We start from the raw sequence: 19,833 nt of genomic DNA, 5'->3' as shown, positions 1-19,833 counted from the left end.
GAATGTAAGAGATTTAGGTTTTTGAGCAGGACTTGAACAATTCACACAAATATAGGACGGTCATTTCCAGCACACTGAACCACAAAAGAGAAACCTTAAACACTCCGAACAGCACAGATAAGAGCAGCTTGTCCACTGAATGGAAGTCCTGAGGATCAGAAGCGTAGCCACGTTTTCATGTCAGGGGGAGCAGACATTTGTAAATTAGGCACTGGTTGGTGTTGGACAGGCGGCAGTGCCAGTACTGTTGCTCAGGTACAGTGACTGTGGCTGGCAATGATACAGGCTGCCTCTGCTGCATCCCACCTACAAGGAAACTGGAAGTTACATCAGGAGGAAGGAGGTAGCAGAGGTCCAGGGACCAGCCACAGCAGGCAGCCTGTCCTAACTGCAAGTAAAATTATTCAAATTGTGACCATCACCTCAGAATACTCCTTCCAACGGCAGACACTTTGTTTAAATCAGATGGGCTTTTGTTTGTGTGGTGACTCTACAGGATGTGGAGCTCATTAGTCCTGAGCATTTTTATTTTTGGTGACAAGGGCCACCAAAGGCAGCCCTTGCCTCAGAGCCTACTTTCAAATAGAGCCAAACAGTTTATGAAATAACACAAAACCCTGCAAAAAGACGCTAAAACCTATGCAGGAACTGCTCAGGGGCCAGCCAGAGGCAGTTTGCTTCACTTGCTGATGCTGCCGGCAGGCATAGAAACACTGGAGATCTGCCGAGCAGAAAGGCCAAGAGAGATATATAGGACTATGCAAGACAGGGGAAAGAAGGAGACATGCTGGATCGCGCATTGTGCAACTCCCCGTGTGACCCCACAGTGATGCCTAGGCCAGTGGTTCTCAACTTGTTTTTCAGTCAGGACACATATGATGGATGATGCTTGCATCCATTATACACTGCACACATAATCCTCATGGACCTTGTCCTGATACATCAGTTCTTATATGTTAAATGTAAACATGCTCTGCATCCACAAAAACCTTATCTCCCCCACAACAGTGTAGATGATAACTAGCACATTTTCTTCATGGAAGTTACCATACAACAAAAAAACCAATTATGACTCTCACATCATCTCAGTAATAGTGAAATAAATCTCTCCACTACCAGGCACATTATGAAATAACACAAAACTTGAAAAAAATCCTAACTCGACAAACATGAAGCAATCTGCTATAGAACGGTAGCACTGATTTAAACAAGAATCCTACTTAACATGCAGCACTACAAATATTTTATGGGGCCCTAGAACACCAATACAACTACTACTGGTAAAACACAAAAAGTGGGACTGCTACAGAGTTGTACACAAAAACTACTTGCCCACAGAATATCACACCTTGGTCACACACCAAATACAAAAGGGATCACAAATTAGAAATATAAAGATAAAAACTGAACTGGGAACCCCAAAAATTCAAACTAGGAATGCTCCACAACATAGGAGAAATGAAAACACAAATGTAATTCCTCTTGTACTGAAAAAAAAAAAAAAATTACAAAGACATCCGTGTTGCACATTTCCCAAAGCTAACATATTCCAACAAATAAACTCAGAATAAAACACTTTTTTCTACCTTTGTTGTCTGGGTATTTTATTTTTTCAAGCATGTTGGTCCCAGTTTCTTCTTTTGTTTTCCTACATAAGTACATAAGTAATGCCACTCTGGGAAAAGACCAAGGGTCCATCAAGCCCAGCATCCTGTCCATGACAGCGGCCAATCCAGGCCAAGGGCACCTGTCTTCTGCTCTCTTTCCAGAGGGTGCAATCCATTTGTCCTTTCTCCACTTCCCTCTTCTTTTCTATTCCCTCACTATATCTGTCTCTGACACATTTCCTCTTTCTCCATTTTCTCTCTCCCCCTAGACTTCATCTTCTCACTCTTCAGTCCTCCACCTATATTTCACTTACCAGTACCTATCAACTTTCCATCTTCTCCTCTCACCCCTACCTCTCCTGTCTCACTCCTTCCCTGGCGTCATAGTCCCTTCTTTCACCCACTCCCCATTATACAATTCTACCCTCTGTACTTACCATCCTCTTCTCACTCATCTCTCCTTGATAACTGTCATGGTTTCTCCCCACGTTGTTCTACCATGCCAGTATCTCCCCTTACACCCTTGTAGCTCAGCATTTCAATGTCCCCCAACCCCTCTCTCCTCCACCACTATGGTCCAGCAATTCCCTATCCCCTCTCTCCCCCTTTCCTTCTTATTGTGCCAGGAGACATGGCTACACAAATCCCTAATGCCGTGAGTCTTCCAGTTTGAATAGGCAGCATACCGCACACCAGAAGGGAAAGCCTATTAAGTGTGGTTTACTGCTTACACAATCTGGGAAGAAACAAGCTGAGGGTTTGTGTAGCTGCATCTGTGGGTCCAGCATTTCTCCAATTCTCATACTCACTTTCCCTCCTCCTCCTATGGTCCACCATCTTCCTCCTCTAGTCCTGCTTTCCATCTTTATAACACCAAGTCTCCCAAGGCAGATTACAACAGTTAACATGAACCCATCAGGAAACAGGAGATCCTCACAGAAATTTGACCATCTGTATTGTACAGAACAGTGTAGAAAAATGAGCACAAAATATAGCATTTATTACTGTTGTTTCTACCAGCTACAATAATTTTTAAGCTGTTTTAGTGATATTCAATTGTTATTTCATGATATTTATATCTACACAAACCATTAAGCCCGTTAAAACGGGCGAGCTTTGTATTTAGAAAAATGTAATGAAATAGTGAAAGGAAGAAATGAGTTGTCTACAGTACACCCCTCCATGTCCTCCTAGTTCCAAGCCCCCCTCCTGCCCCCCTCTGAGTTCCAGGCCCCCCTCCCTCCCTCCCTGTCCTCAGAGTTCCAGGCCGCCATGCATTTCCTGCAAGTTCCATGCCCCCCTCCCTGTCCTGAGTTCCAGTCCCCCCTCCCTCCCTCCCCCTCCGAATTCCATGCCCCCCTCCGTGTCCTCCTAGTTCCAGGCCCCCCTCCCTGCCTGTCCTCCGATTAAGTTCTTACCTCGGGGTCCGGCAGCAGTGAAAGGCGAACAGGCTGGACGCTTGAGCCTGCCTTCCCCGTTCCCTTCTCTCTCAGCTAAGAGCTCTGTCTCTGGTGCCGCCCTCATTTCCTTTTTCCGCAAGGGCGGGACCAGAGGCAGAGCTGTCAGCTGAGAGAGAAGGGAAGGCAGGCGAGGGTACGGATAAAGAAGCTTCCCAAGCTGGACTCTCTGGCCGTTCGCTTCTGAGCGAGGGGTGCTGCTGCTGTATCTGCTGTTGCCCTCCCCTTAGCAAGGCAAATAGCCTCCCTCGGTGGAAGGGGCAGGACACCGACACCGGCAATGGATCTGTGAGACCTCCTGTGCATGCACGGAACGTCGATGGCAACTGCTTTCTACTGTGCATTTGCAGGCGAGTCGGTCACAGCTCATTTATATAGTAGGATATGGGAAGTTTTCAAATAAACATTTTAAGGCACTGCCTATCCAAATAGAACAGCTTTAGACTTTTTACAGATGGACCACACATAGACAGTCCCTTATCTAATCTTTTTGCTATCGTTTTCTATAGCTTTTACTACTATTTTGGGTCAAAACTCTTGATAGCCTCTCCCATCACCTGCTTTAACTAACCTCCTTGCCTTCAACCCCCCCTCTCCCTGAATCCAGCACCGCTTTTTGATTCCCCTCTCTCTCCCCTCTCCGAGTCAAATACCACTGTTTCTCCTCTTTCTCTCTCTAGCCCCCCCCCCCAGTCCAGCACCACATTGTTTCCCCCTCTCTCTCCCAAGTCCAGCACCACTTTCTTCCCCTACCTCTCCCCTTCCCCCACACCTCTCCCCTTCCCTCGAGTCCAGCACGTGTTTCTGTCCCCCTCTCTCTCCCCCCTCTCTGAGTCCAACACCACTGTTTCCCCTCTCTCTCTCTCTCTCCACCCCCCAATCCAGCACCGCTTTATTTCCCCCTCTCTCTTCCCTAAGTCCAGCACCGCTTTCTTTCTCCCCTCTCTCCCCTTCCCCCGAGTCCAGCACCTGTTTCTGTCCCTCTCTCTCTCCCCCCTCTCCGAGTCCAACACCACTGTTTCCCCTCTCTCTCGCCACCCCCCCCCCAATCCTGCACCGCTTTATTTCCCCCTCTCTCTTCCCTGAGTCCAACACCGCTTTCTTTCTCCCCTCTCTCCCCTTCCCTCGAGTCCAGCACCGGTTTCTTTCCCCCTCTCTCCCCCCCCCTCCCGAGTCCAGCACCGCTTTCTGTATCCCCTCCTCCCGGACCGTCAAACCTGCTTCATTTAGCAGCCCCTGCAGCGATAAACAAGCTGCCAGAGCCACGTCAGATCTTTCCTTCCCTCTACCGCGTCCCGCGCTGCTCTAGCTCTTCCTTTGCACGAGGGTGGGAGTCATGACACAAGCAGAGAGGGAAGGATCCGACGCCGGGCTCAATCAGGCTGCTTGTTTAGCAGCGGAAGCAGCCCCTGCAGCAACAACAGAGGCGGGGACAGAGGGGGGAGGACAGTGGCGTTGAGCTTGGAGGGTGGTGTGCTGTACAACGGTGGGAAGGGAGAAAGCGCAAATTAGAAAAAAATGTGACAGCCCAAAACCACATGGGCACCATTTTAATAAAAATCTGTTTGGGGGAGCGACCACTCCCCCCTGCGCCCCCCCTAGCTGCACCACTGCTGAGGAACTAACAAAAAAAATTCCAGACCGCCCAAAATACAGCAGCCACATTGATATTCGGCAAGACACGCTTTGACAGTGCCAAACCCCTTCGAGAAAAACTGCACTGGCTCCCAATCAAGGAGCGGATCATCTTCAAAATTTGCACTCTGGTCCACAAAATCACATATGGTGCAGTCCTAGGATACATGATAGACCTCATAGATCTACCAACAAAAAAGAGAGTCAGTTCTGCTAGGTCATACCTAAATCTATACTACCCAAATTGCAAAGGCTTGAAATACAAAACAACTTACGCATCCGGCTTCTCCTACATAAGTGCACAACTTTGGAATGGCCTCCCAAAAGCTGTGAAAACAATCCACGACCACCTTAGCTTCCGGAAATCACTGAAGACCATCTTGTTCAAAAAGGCATACCCTACTGACCCAACTTAAATGCCTGAATCCAGCAACACAACGAAACCTAAGCCCGTAACGAACACTACATAACTCTTCTCTACGATTCTCCTAACGTATCTGTAACACATGAACCTCTTTGATAACAACATCACTTTGTATTTGTTTTTCATTGAAGGCGACTAACGCCTCATGGTACTATGTAAGCCACATTGAGCCTGCAAATAGATGGGAAAATGTGGGGTACAAATGTAATAAATAAATTAATAAAATGTGACAGCCCAAAACCACATGGGCACCATTTTAATAAAAATCTGTTTGGGGGAGCGACCACTCCCCCTGCGCCCCCCTAGCTGCACCACTGCTGAGGATGGATGAAAGGGGAGATATGGGACAGAAGAGACCGCATGGAGCTGCACAGTAAATGCATTTATTTCTAGTTGAGTAGTAGTTTGAAGTGAATGTGAAAGCAAATAAGTTGTCAATGTAGAGCTGTGAGAAGAGGGGCAATGGTAGTCAATGCTGGAAAAAAAAACCAAAGTTACTTACTTGTAAAATGTGTTATCCATAGACAGCAGGATTAGTCAGACAAACAACCTGACAATGTCACCCAACAGTACTGGGAGAAACAGCTCCCCCACACCCTATATTTTTCCAGAGCCCCCTCCTACACACGCACTGGACCAGAGCTGTAGGATGAGGAGGAACTGCAGAGCCGCAGGTCAGGTTGCTTTCTGCTACTCTGCTGTCCCAGGCCCTACTGTTCCTTTGAACCATATGGTTTAAAGGAACCGCTGGGAACCAAGGTAGCAGAGAAGGATAGAGGAACCATGACAGCACAGGAGGAAGCAGCCTGACTTGTTGCTATCCAGCTCCTCCTCCAGACCGCTGACTGTGGAGTGAGGGAGTCTTGGAGTTAACTTTCCAGCTACCAGTTATCTGTGCCGCTGTGCCTGCAAAGGCAGACTGCACAGAATTCTGCACAGTCTGCGGAGGAGGGAATTATGCACAAATTCTGCATTGTACAGTAGCGCAGAATTTCCCCAGGAGGAAAACTTCTGAACCCACACAGCCCATCCCACACTGTTACACCCTCCTTAGTTTGAAGCTGAGAATCAACTCTTGGGGAGATGGGTGGTACTGTGTGCCCAATTAGTCCTGCTGTCTACAGAGAGAACTTGTTATAAGTAAGCAACTTTGGATTCAGCCCTTTGTCACAAAAAAACAGCAGACATGCCAAAGTACGTGCATTAGGCACGTGACACATATTTGGCCCCCTCCTCTCAAGCATTCTTTTCCCTACTCCTATTCCCCTGACCGCAAGTCGGCATCTCTCTCTCTCCCCCTTCTCTTCCCTCCTCCTGTGGGTCTGACATTTTCCCTACCTTCCTTCCTACCCCCACCAGGAGCTTAGCCAGACAACAAATTTAGGGAGTGTCTGAGCCTAAAGAGGGTGGGCCCGAAAACTCATCTCTTTCCTGCCCTTCTTGGCCCCCCCTCCCTGCTCTTCTCCCCCCTCCCATCCCATCAAACCAAAAGAAATATGCTGGTCTTGGAGGCACCGTAGCCAGTCAGGTTATCAAGATATCCACAATGAATATTAAATGAGAGACATTTGCATGCATTGCCTCCACTGCACGCAAATGTCTCTCATGAATATTCACGGTGGATATCCTGAAGACTTGCTTGGCTGGGGTGCCTCCAGGACCAGGTTTGGGAACCACTGATCTAAGTCAAAAATGAATATAAAAACAGACCCAGGAAAAACGTTTTTCAAAAAATACTTTTAAAATGTTTTGGGTTTTTCAATAAAGAAACAAATATGTGCTCAGAAGACGTCACCACTTTGTTTCAAGTTTCTTTCTTGGAACGCCCAAAACATTTGTAAAGTATCTTTTGAAAACAAAAAAACATTTTTCCCTGGGTATATTTTTATATGCCTATTTATTAGGGATATTCTGAAAACCTCGCCTGTTTGTGACACTTGAGGATTCAACTCCTGCATCCCTGCCATAGGTTTTCCTCAGTCATCTCATCTGCCAGTACTGAAGGGATATCTGAGGATTCTAGAAACTTGCCATAAGAGGAGCAAAAGAGATGCAAACAAACATGCATTCTGAGATTCCATTCACAAGGAAATCTGAAAACTTCTTGTTCCTCAGGCCTGTCAACCTGTTCCAGGATGTAAATCCAGATGTCCTTCATGGCCTCTGGGCTAATGGGCCATTACATCACAACTTATTCCCTAATGAATAAGAGAACAGAATATCCTCTTTGTCTAATCTTACAATGTCAGGTGTCATCAGCATGCCAAGGGCTATCACAAAGCAAAACAGTCATAACCAAAATTATCTTACTAGTTTTAAAAGATTAAATCAGCTAAAGATTATAGAAATGTTACTGCTGGAACAAAGACCATTCCCACACTTTTAGACTTCAGCAGGCAAATATAGGTGGATTGATTCTGGGAGAATATACAGCACAGGAATTTCATGGAAAGCTCTCTTACCCATTGCTGCTGTTGGTTGTCATATCCATGAATGCCATTGTGACACTTCAGCAAACAGAAGATGATATCACCTCATCTGAAAAATATGAAAATACCAAAACAATGAGTAAAACACATTCTATTCTATACTCATACTTATATACCACATTCATGCAATATTGTTTCTGAAAAGGCATCACTAGGCAAGACCAGAATCACACTCATGGCACTTTGAAATGGGCAGGGGATGGGGGAGGAAGAAGAAATTCCAGCATAGATGCTGCATCCAGTAGAAAATTGTCATATTTTCCCCACCCTCCACCCAGCAGTAGAATAATAAAGCAAACTTTGTTTTTTTGAAAAAAAAAAAGGCATTTCAATGGTGCTTTAAAAAACATAGGGGTCCTTTTACTAAGATGCGCTGAAAAATGGCCTGCACTGTTGTAGGTGCATGTATTGGATGTGCGCAGGTCCATTTCTTCAGCGCACCTGCAAAAAAAGGTCTTTTTTGGGCCTAAAATGGACGTGCCACAAAATAAAAATTGGCGCGTGTCCATTCTGGCCCCGAGACCTTATCGCCACCCACTGACTTAGCGGTAAGGTCTCATGCATTAATTGAGCGGCAATCGTCAGCGCATGTACACTGACAAGTGCAGGAGTGGCCTAGTGGTTAGAGAACCGGTCTTGCAATCCAGAGGTGGCCGGTTCAAATCCCACTGCTGCTCCTTGTGATCTTGGGCAAGTGACTTAACCCTCCATTGCCTCAGGTACAAATATGCACATGAATGATTAGAATAATTCCAAAGTTTCACTAAAGCACTAGTCTGTAAATACGCACAAGTGAAAGGCAATTATATGACTGTTCAGCTGCATGTGCCTTGAATGTTTAAGTACGAATAAAAGAGTAATTTACACAAGTACACTATTCCCACAGGGAATCGCATGCAAATGAGGTGCTCACAAAAACAGCGAGCAGCTCAGTAGAGGGGGAAGCCAATCGGTAAGCTGCGCATGCACAGAATAGCCAAATCGCTAAGCGTGGCTGCTCTGAACTTGCTCAGAACAGCATATGCTACCCATGGCTTTCATACATGTATACAAGCTGAGAATTAATTTTCTGGATGTCAAATTATTTTTAAGTGAAGAAAGATATGTATCTGGTATACTGTTTGTTTCTACTAATTTGCAATTCTCTCTCCGTATGAATATGTAACTGCTGCAAAGTCCTTTGTGGACCAACAAGTGGTGTATAAGACAGACAGTATAATATGTGGTATTCTATAAGAGTGCACATAAGAGCAATAGGGGGCATAGGCAGAGCTTCCGCTTACATGCGGAACTCACAGATTACTCTAACTTATGTGCATTCCATGCTGCACATAGGCAAATCCGTTCACTCCCGTCAATAACCTGGCGTAAACGGGCACCTGCATTTAGGAGTAGAGGAATAGCCTAATGGTTAGTACAGTGGCCTGAGAGCCAGGGGAACCGGGTTCAATTCCTACTGCAGCTCCTTGTGACTGGGAAAAATCACTTAACCCTCCATTGCCCCAGGTACAAAATAAGTACCTGCATATAATATGTAAACCGCTTTGATTGTAACCACAGAAAGGAGGTATATCAAATCCCATTCTCATAGGTGCACCATTGTGGGAATCCAGGTGCCTAGATGATGTTATAGAATAGGAACTCCTAGCACAGCATTGCAGAACCCACTCATAGAATTGCCACCATAGTGTGTATTTTACAAGCAGGTGTTCACATAGGAAGGCCTCTTATACAACATATAGAATATTACAGGTTACATGCAAATCTTTGGCATTTAGGTGCAAGCACTTAAATCAGCCCTATAGATGGCTTAAGTGCTTGAACCTAAAATACATAAGAGTAGGTTACACTAGTGTTCTACAAAGCAACGTAAGCATCTATTTATAGAACAGGCCCCTAAATATAGGCACATCTCTACATTGCTCCATAGTATGACCACACCTTGAGTATTGTGTGCAAATCTGGTCACATCATCTCACAAAAGAAACAGAAGAATTAGAAGAGATACAGAGAAGGGCAACCAAAATGATCATTTCTGGTGAGTGCAAGGGAAGCCTTTAATGGACTATTCTTGCTCTTCTTGAAGCTTTCTACTGTTTAGTGGTGCTTTACTGCACTCCACTAGCACTTCTTAGAAGCGCCAGTGTGATACAGAACGGCGTTTACTTACGATGAGTATATACAGAGGTTCTTTGCAGTGTCTGTACTATTGCTATTTGCTGTACTCACTGCTCTGAATACTGCTTTTTTGTCTCTAATTTTTTTTCAAAGCCTGCTGCTACTGCTTGCCTGACTCAGCCCTGCTGATGCTGTCTTCATCCCCAACTACTAGTGGAGTAAGTAGATTATGAGGCATATTTTCAAAGCACTTAGCCTTCCAAAGTTCCATAGAAACCTATGGAACTTTGGAAGGCTAAGTGCTTTGAAAATATGCCTCTATGTCACTTGCCCAACACGATTATCTTATTTATTTATTTATATCTTTCAAAATATATTACAAGTTTACCACGAGATACAGAAAAATGGAACATAAAAGTAGTAGCCCAAAGAAAAGATCTACAAAAGAAAACACAATATCAGAAGAAGCCATTAACAATAATAGACCCCCCCCCCCCAATTGACATCATTATCTTCTAAAATCTAACTAGGCAAACAGTCCCAAATCTTCATCTAGTCCAAAAAGGCCCTCAATTTGGTCTGGTTGAACACACACATATCAAGATGTTAAATATACGTATCAAAAAACCACAGAAGCACAAAGAACCTTAGGAAAATGGGACATTATTCTTTATTAGCAACTGTTGATATTCCAAGATAGACCAGGCACAGGCCTAGCGCCTGCGTCAGGGGTGTGGTGTTTTTCAAGACAGAAACTTCTTTCCTATCAAGTTGGATAACAATCCGTATAGATTCAAAGCAAGTTGTGCTCGTCGTGACAGAAAAGGCGAGTCCCTTCGTGTGAACTAAACACGAAGGGACTCGCCTTTCCTGTCACATCGAGCACAACTTGCTTTGAATCTATACGGATTGTTATCCAACTTGATAGGAAAGAAGTTTCTGTCTTGAAAAACACCACACCCCTGACGCAGGCACTAGGCACCGAAACACGGCCCGTGTCGGGTCTATCTTGGAATATCAACAGTTGCTAATAAAGAATCGCGTCCCATTTTCCCAAGGCTCTTGGTGCTTCTGTGGTTTTCTGTACTTGTCTGTACTTTGGACCCTCTCTTTACTGTTTTCTAAATATACTTATCAAACATGTGCAAGGGTAGGCTAATAGAAAAGAAGCTCCCAATTACTTCCTCTTGCCTTAATGCCAAAAAGGCTTTCCTATGATCTTGTGTCCGATTCATCACATTTGGATAAACCCAGACTCTCTTGCCATAGAAAAGTGCTTGAGAGTTACAAAAATACAATTTCATAATAGAATTGTAATCTTGTTCAAAAACAATAAAACATGCTATTAATGTTGCTCTCTCAGAATTCTCATTTAAAGATGCTTCCAAATTAGCAGAAATATTTGAATCTCCTCGTTCTGCTCCCTACGCCCGCTAAAGTTTGCTGAAGAAATATAATATAATTTATTTAAAGGGAAAATAGTTTCAGAAGAAACTTTTAAAACTTTAAAATATTTTCAAATAGGCAAGATTCCTGAAGACCTTGTAAAGTTAAAAACAAACAAACAAGAAAATGAAGATACTTACCTGTAGCAGGTATTCTCCGAGGACAGCAGGCTGGACATCACCACACATGGGTCGTCGTCCGCGATGGCCCAGGAGCTCCGGAAATTAACAAAAAAACTTCTAGAAGCAGCGCGACGGGCGCGGGGACAACACACTGCGCATGCGCGAGTGACTTCCTCCCGTGACACCCGCGCGCTTCCCTCAGTTATATAACAAGCAAACTAGAACAGAACAACTCCTAAAGGGAGGAGGGAGGGTTGTGGTGATGTCCAGCCTGCTGTCCTCAGAGAATACCTGCTACAGGTAAGTATCTTCATTTTCTCCGAGGACAAGCAGGCTGGACATCACCACGCACGGGGTATCCCTAGCACCCAGGCTCACTCAAAACAATGAACATTGGTCAATTGGGCCTCGCAACGGCGAGGACATAACTGAGATTGACCTGAAAACAAACACAACTAAGTGAGAGTGCAGCCTGGAACAGAACAGAAATGGGCCTAGGAGGGTGGAGTTGGATTCTAAACCCAAAACAGATTCTGTAACACCGACTGCCCAAACCAACTGTCGCGTCGGGTATCTTGCTGAAGGCAAGTAATGAGATGTGAACGTGTGGACTGATGACCACGTCGCAGCCTTGCAAATCTCTTCAATGGAAGCTGACTTTAAGTGAGCCACTGACGCAGCCAATGGCTCTAACATTATGAGCCATGACATGGCCCTCCAAGGTCAGCCCGGCTTGGGCATAAGTGAAGGAAATGCAATCTGCTAGCCAATTGGATATTGTGCGTTTTCCGATGGCAACTCCCATCCTGTTGGGATCAAATGAAACAAACAACTGGGCGGACTTTCTGTAGGGCTTCGTCCGCTCCACGTAAAAGGCCAATGCTCTCTTACAGTCCAAGGTATGCAACTTGTCCTCACCAGGGCGGGTATGAGGTCGGGGAAAAAATGTTGGCAAGACAATTGACTAGTTCAGATGGAACTCCGACACCACCTTCGGCAGGAACTTAGGATGAGTGCGGAGAACTACCCTGTTATGATGAAATTTAATGTAGGGAGCATGAACCACTAGGGCTTGGAGCTCACTGATTCTACGAGCTGAAGTAACAGCCACCAAGAAAATGACCTTCCAGGTCAAGTACTTCAGATGGCAGGAATTCAATGGCTCAAAAGGAGGTTTCATCAGCTGGGTGAGAACGACGTTGAGATCCCATGACACTGGTGGAGGTTTGACAGGGGGCTTTGACAAAAGCAAACATCTCATAAAACGAACAACTAAAGGCTGTCCAGAGATAGGCTGACCTTCTACACGGTGATAAGCACTAATTGCACTCAGGTGAACTCTTACTGAGTTAGTCTTAAGACCAGACTCTGATAAGTGTAGAAGGTATTCAAGCAGGGTCCGTGTAAGACAAGAGAAAGGATCTAGGGCCTTGTTGTCACACCAGACAGCAAACCTCCTCCATTTAAAACCATAACTCCTTTTCGTGGAATCTTTCCTGGAAGCAAGACTCAGGAGACACCGAGAAGCCTAAAGAGGCAACTTCTAAGCTCTCAACATCCAGGCCGTGAGAGCCAGGGACTGGAGGTTGGGATGTAGAAGCGACCCCTGGTTCTGAGTGATGAGGGTCAGAAAACAATCCAATCTCCAAGGTTCTTCTGACGACAAGTCCAGAAGACGAGGGAACCATATCTGATGTGGCCAGAAAGGTGCTATCAGAATCATGGTTCCGCGGTCTTGCTTGAGTTTCAGCAGAGTTTTCCCTACTAAAGGAATGGGAGGATATGTGTACATTAGACCCCTCCCCCAATGAAGGAGAAAGGCATCCGATGCCAGTCTGTCATGGGCCTGAAGCCTGGAACAGAATTGAGGAACCTTGTGATTGTACTGAGTGGCAAAAAGATCCACCGAGGGGGTGCCCCACGCTCGGAAGATCTTGTGGACAACGTCCATGTTCAAAGACCACTCGTGAGGTTGCATTATCCTGCTCAACCTGTCGGCCAGACTGTTTACGCCTGCCAGATATATGGCCTGGAGAAGCATGCCATACTGGTGAGCCCCAAGCCACATCCTAACGGCTTTCTGACACAGAGGGCGAGATCCGGTGCCCCCCTGCTTGTTCGTGTAATACATGGCAACCTGATTGTCTGTCTGAATTAGGATAATTTGATTGGACAGCCGATCTTTGAAAGTCTTCAGTGCATTCCAGATCACTCGTAATTCCAAGAGATTGATCTGAAGATGCGTTTCCTGGAAGGACCAAACTCCTTGAGTGTGAAGCCCATCGACATGAGCCCCGCACCCTAGAAGGGATGCATCCATTGTCAGCACCTTTTGTGGCTGAGGAATTTGGAATGGGCATCCCAAAACCAGATTGGAGCGAATGGTCCACCAGTGAAGGGAATTGCAAAATTTGGTGGAAAGATGAATGACATGTTCTAGATTCCCCTTAGCCTGACACCACTGGGAAGCTAGGGTCCACTGAGCTGATCTCATGTGTAGTCGTGCCATGGGAGTCACATGAACTGTGGAGGCCATATGGCCGAGAAGTCTCAACATCTGCCGTGCTGTGATCTGTTGCGACGCTCGAGTCAAGGACACTATGGACAGAAGGTTGTCTGCCCTCGCCTGGGGTAGATAGGCTCGAGACATCCATGTGTTCAACAGAGCTCCTATAAACTCCAATTTTTGAACGGAACGAGATGGGACTTGGGATAATTGATGACAAACCCCAGAAGTTCCAGCAGTTGGATAGTGAATCGCATGGATTGCAGAGCTCCTGTCTCCGAGGTGTTCTTTACCAGCCAATCGTCGAGGTAAGGGAACACATGCACTCCCAGTCTGCGTAGCGATGCTGCGACAACTGCCAAGCATTTTGTGAATACCCTGGGCGCAGATGCAAGACCAAAGGGCAGTACGCAGTACTGAAAATGCTGAGTTCCCAAGCAAAATCTGAGGTACTGCCTGTGAGCTGGAAGCACCAAGATCGGAGTGTAGGCATCCATCAAGTCCAGAGAGCATAGCTAGTCGTTTTCCTGAATCATGGGGAGAAGGGTGCCTAGGGAAAACATCCTGAACTTTTCTCGGACCACGAATTTGTTCAGGCCCCTTAGGTCTAGGATGGGACCCATCCCCCCTGTTTTCTTTTCCACAAGGAAGTACCTGGAATAGAATCCCAGCCCTTCTTGCCCGGGTGGAATGGGCTTGACCGCATTGGCGCTGAGAAGGGCGGAGAGTTCCTCTGCAAGTACCTGCTTGTGGTGGGAACTGAAGGATTGAGCTCCCGGTGGACAATTTGGAGGTATTGATTCCAGATTGAGAGCGTATCCGGACCGGACTATTTGAAGAACCCACCTGTCGGAGGTTATCAGAGGCCACCTTTGGTGAAAAAATATAAGCCTCCCTCCGACAGGAAGATTGTCCGGCACCGATACCTTGATGTCGGCTATGCTTCTGTGAAGCCAGTCAAAAGCCCGTCCCCTGCTTTTGCTGGGGAGCCGCAGGGGCCTGAGGCGCACGCCGCTGACGAGAGCGGGGTTGTTGGGGCCGAGCCTGAACAGGCTGTCTGGAAGCAGGAGTGTACCTACGCCTGCCAGAGGAATAGGGAGCACTCCGCCTCCCTCCAAAAAACCTCCTAGAGGAGGAGGTAGTAGCAGAAGGCGTCCGGCGGGCGAGAGAATCCATAGCATCATGATGCTTTTTGAGGGAATCAACCATATCCTCAACCTTCTCTCCAAAAAGATTGTCTCCCTCTCCCCCCCCCCCCCCGGCTAAGAACATCCGCCATACAGTGCTGGGTCTTCTGATCCAGGTCCGAGACACACAGCCAGGAGAGTCTGCGCATCACGATTCCTTTAGCAGCCGCCCGGGATGCAGCGTCAAAAGAATCAAAAGCTCCCCTGGCCAGGAATTTGCGACACGCCTTCTGCTGCCCGACCACCTGGTGAAAAGGCTCAGCAAGCTCAGGAGGAAGAGCTTCAACCAAACCGGACAGTTGCTTTATCGAGTTCCGTAAGTGGATGCTGGTGTACAGCTGGTATGTTTGAATCTTGGCGGCGAGCATTCCGGCCTGATACGTACGCCTCCCAAAAGAATCCAAGGTCCTAGACTCTCTAGCAGGGGGTGCCGAAGCATAGTCCATAGTACTCTTGGATCTTCTGAGAGCAGAGTCCACCACCATGGAATCGTGAGGAAGTTGGGCCTTCACCATCACAGGCTCACCATGGACTCTGTACTGGGACTCGGACTTCTTGTTGACAAGTGAATTAGATAGAGGTCAAGACCAATTCCGCAACATCACTTCCCTGAGTGTATTGTGCAGCAGGGCCGTTGCTACTACTACTACTACTACTATTTAGCATTTCTATAGCGCTACAAGGCATACGCAGCGCTGCACAAACATAGAAGAAAGACAGTCCCTGCTCAAAGAGCTTACAATCTCTTTTGGTGGTGAAGGATAATCCAGGACCTCGAACATCTCGGCCCTGGGCTCATCCACAGCCTCCATGGGAAAAGGAATGTCCCTAGACATTTCCCGCACAAAAGATGAAAAGGAGACACACTCAGGTGAAGATTGCCTAACCTCAATAGGTGGAGTGGGATCAGACGGAAGCCCCTGAGAATCTTCCTCCGAAAAATATCTGGGGTCTTCCTCCTCACTCCATGAGTGCTCCTGTTCGGTATCGGACAATAGCTCTCGAAGAGCAGCCCAAACCCGATCCTGCCTCGACCTGGAGGAGCGATGTCCTCGCGAAGGGCGTCGAGAAGTGGACCCCTGCCTGGACTCCGGCGAAGCTTCCTCCACCAATGTCGAGGGAGAGTCCACCCGGGTGGCAGCCGGCTCAGGCACCGCAACCAGTACAGAGGGCGGAGACCTCCACACAGGAGATGGGCCAGGCACCGTCTCGGCAGTAGGTACCGCAGGCGCAAGCACCTGCGGTACCGAGGCAGAAGGACGGATCATCCCTTCCAAAAGACCTGGAAGCATGGCCTGGAGACACTCACCGAGGGCTGCCATCGGAACAAGCTGGGGGGCCGGTGCAGGAGTCGGTGCCAGAATCAGATGAGGTTCGAGAACCAGTACCTGGCTGCCAGACGACCGACACATCCGCACCTCTTGAATGGAGGGTGAGCGGTCCTCCCGGTGCCAACGCTTCTTGGGTCCCGACTCCCTCAGCTCCCCGGAGCTCTCAGTACCGTGACAGGAGGGAGATCGATGGTGACGCTTCTTAACCTTCACTCGACGCCCGTCATCGACACTCCTCGGTACCGATGAAGAGGACGTGGAACCCTCACGCCTCTTCGGGGCCGGGTCCGATTCAGAGCGGTCCCGGGGGGCCTGCATAGCAGTAGGCCTCGAGACGGGTGGAGACCCACTCGATGCCTCGCTGCTCCCAGCGGTAACAGGTCTCTCAGCAGCCATTACCTGGACTCTCAATGCCGCTTCCCTCGACGCCGATGTCGATGCTGTCGACCTCGGTACCCATGTCGATGCCAACGTCGAAGGTCCGGACCGATCTGGAAAAAGCTTCTCACGCTGAGCCTCTCGAGACACCTGGGTCCGCTTTTTCACTAATTTACAAAGCTTACACGAAGCAGGTAAATGGTCGGGCCCGAGGCACTAGAGACACCAAGCGTGAGGATAGGTCGACAAGATGGTCCGGTTACAGCGGGAACAGCGTTTGAAGCCACTGGGAGTCCTCGATGACATGGGAGGGAAAATTAGCGGACGAAAATCAAACGGCTCGATGGTGCCGATGAAAAGGCACAAAAAAAGGAAGGTACTCGACCGGGCGGCCTGTAGTAGTAAAGGCGACCACCACGGGAGAAAGGAAACTTACCAAGTCGAAAAACTACGAAAATAAGGATTTTTTTTTTAGACTAAGAAGAAAAATAAAATAAGAAAAAAAGGGCAAAAAGAAGAACCAGAGCGCGTAAACGCGACGCTAAAACGTCTCCTGGGCCCAAACAACATGAGGAGCAGCAGAAAAACAACCCCTCTTCGTGAAGCGGGAAAAGAAACTGAGGGAAGCGCAAGGGCGGGAAGTCACTCGCGCATGCGCGGTGCGTTGTCCCCGCGTCCATCACGCTGCTTCTAGAAGTTTTCTTGTTAATTTCCGGAGCTCCTGGGCCGTCGCGGACGACAACCCTTGCGTGGTGATGTCCAACCTGCTTGTCCTCGGAGAAAGGTTTATCTTTTCAATTCTTCTATATAAGAGAACCTTATCCTTTACAGTAGCTGTAATCACTTGTTGTAAACTTCTTATCTCTTCCTTAACAGATGTTATCTGAGTTGTAAAATCAAATCAAATCTTAGATTCTTCTAAACTTTGTAACAAACCTTCGATTTTGTTTGAATGAGTCACCTCTTGAGAAGGCTCTGCATCTAGCTTCCAGAGAATCTTCTAAATATTCTACAGAAATGTCTCCACAAGAGGTTTAGTTTCAGCCAAAGCTTCCAACTGACTCTCACAGATAGTTCTCTAACTGCTGACTCCATGGCAAGCACACCCCCAACAGGAGCCTTCTCTTGTGTTACTTCCACAAAAGGATGTTCCCTCATTGTAGATGGTCAGCCAGGCGTGTAGGCGGAAAGAGAGCCAGAGGGTAGGTGTAACATCCAATCTGAAGGTCGTGGGTTCTTCTTCACCCACAGCCAGGGACACCACTCTGATTTCACTAATGGGGGTCCTGGCTACATAGTGTGTGATGAATTGCTGTATCAGGAATGAAGTTCTAGTGGACAGGGGAACCGCTTTCACAACCCCCATTTGCTTTGTGTAAAGGAACTGAAGACCAAGGAAAATCAACAAAAGTAAAAATGCGCCACACAGCAGCCAGACTTCATGCTGCCATTCAGCACGACTTTCATTCATTCACCTAGCGGCATCCGCACTAAAGGAGCAGGGCAAACTCATTGGGGTGACAAACTCATTCTAATCAGCCCATGTCATTGCATTCCCATTCAATCTCTTTTTATTCTCCTTGGTTCGGGCGTGTACTTTTCTTCTACATGTTTTCTTCACCAGGTCCTCTATCCAGGCCAAATATATTCCGCGTATTAAAAAAGGAGGACGGAAGACCAAACGACAGCAGGCATGGTTAAAAAGTGAGGTGAAGGAAGCTATTAGAGCTAAAAGAAAATCCTTCAGAAAATGGAAGAAGGAACCGACTGAAAATAATAAGAAACAGAATAAGGAATGTCATACACTAAACAATGTCATACACTAAACAAAATAACAGCACCAGTACAGTGCACTCAATTTAAGTGCACGTCGGATAAGCGCATGCTCTGTTTAATTGCATGCCGTACTTCGGTCCCGTTTTTGGTGCCATCAATTTCTATGGGGACAAACCGGTTTAGCGCACCACTGATAAGTGCAAGATTCGCTTATATGCGTGGTTTAAGATCACTGTTCTGCAGGAAAGACTCCACATAAGCACACATGCGGAATACGGAAGCCGATTGGCGCGTGACAAAGGGGCGGTAAAATTGAAATCTCGTTGGTTAACTGCCTCAGGCAGAAGAAGCAAAAGAATGTTGTTAGAGTGTACACTGGAGTCGTCATTGCCGCGCAACTGTAAGACTTTAACACTAGCTGAACAAATAGAAGTTCTTAAAAAATTAGAAAACAAAGTCAAGCATCTATTGCTAAAGAATATGGTGTCAATCCCAGTCAAATTTCACATATCTTGAAGCAGAAAGACCAGCTTCTGGAAGACTGGCAAAACAATACAAATCCACAACGGAAACGTAAAAGGGCGGGAAAAGCTGAGGATGTAGAAGATGCTCTTCTTCAGAGGTTTTCTCATGTCAGCAGCAGTTTCCTGTCAGTGGTCCACTGCTTATGAAGAAAGCTAATCAGCTAGCTGAAAGTCTTGGACTAACTGAATTCAAAGCCTATGTTGGATGGTTGGAAAGATGGAAGGAGAAGAACAACATAAAATTCAAGAAACAGCATGGTGAAAAACAAGACGCTGATGACTTTGGTGCTGAAAATTGGGTTGTTTCAGTTCTTCCTACCATCTTGAACGAGTTTGCACCTCGTGACATTTTCAATGCTGACGAAAACGGTCTCTACTGGCGAGTGATTCCTGATGGAACACTTGCATTCAAACAAGCCGAAACTACAGGAAGTAAAACGTCGAAGGACCGACTGACAATCCTCCTTTCCTGCAATATGGATGGGAGTGAAAAGCTGGAACCACTCATCATTGGAAAGAGCTAACAGCCCCGTTGCTTCAAGAATGTTAAGCGACTTCCTGTGTCATACGAGGCTAATGCAAATTCATGGATGACTGGGGAAATTTGGAAGCAGTGGCTAAAGAAGTTAGACACTAGAATGCGGGCACAAAGGCGTCAGATTTTGCTGCTTTGTGATAATTGTGTTGCACACAGTAATGATGTCAGGCTGTCTAACATCAAGGTGGTCTTCTAGCCACCAAACACTACCTCTCTGATCCAACCTATGGATCAGGGCAAATAGCCAATTTCAAACAACATTATCGGGCTCTTGTGCTACGTCGTCTGATGAGCG

General features: G+C 46.9%; 1 protein-coding gene across 3 annotated transcripts in view; it reads right to left on the bottom strand.

Moving 5' to 3' along the window:
* AFF1 (AF4/FMR2 family member 1) overlaps positions 1 to 7,652 on the bottom strand; it is a 430,143-nt gene extending 422,491 nt beyond the window's left edge. For all 3 annotated transcript variants that reach the window (XM_030190611.1, XM_030190612.1, XM_030190613.1), the window contains exon 1: positions 7,586 to 7,652. In XM_030190611.1, coding sequence (XP_030046471.1) covers positions 7,586 to 7,623 — 38 coding nt within the window. In that variant the 5' untranslated portion in view covers positions 7,624 to 7,652. The remainder of the gene's footprint in view (positions 1 to 7,585) is intronic.
* Between the last annotated feature and the right edge of the window lie 12,181 nt (positions 7,653 to 19,833).

This window comes from Microcaecilia unicolor, chromosome 2, assembly GCF_901765095.1.
Source record: "Microcaecilia unicolor chromosome 2, aMicUni1.1, whole genome shotgun sequence".
NCBI lineage: Eukaryota > Metazoa > Chordata > Amphibia > Gymnophiona > Siphonopidae > Microcaecilia > Microcaecilia unicolor.
The sequence above is the reverse complement of the archived record's forward strand: the minus strand, read 5'-3'. Positions and strand labels throughout refer to the sequence as shown.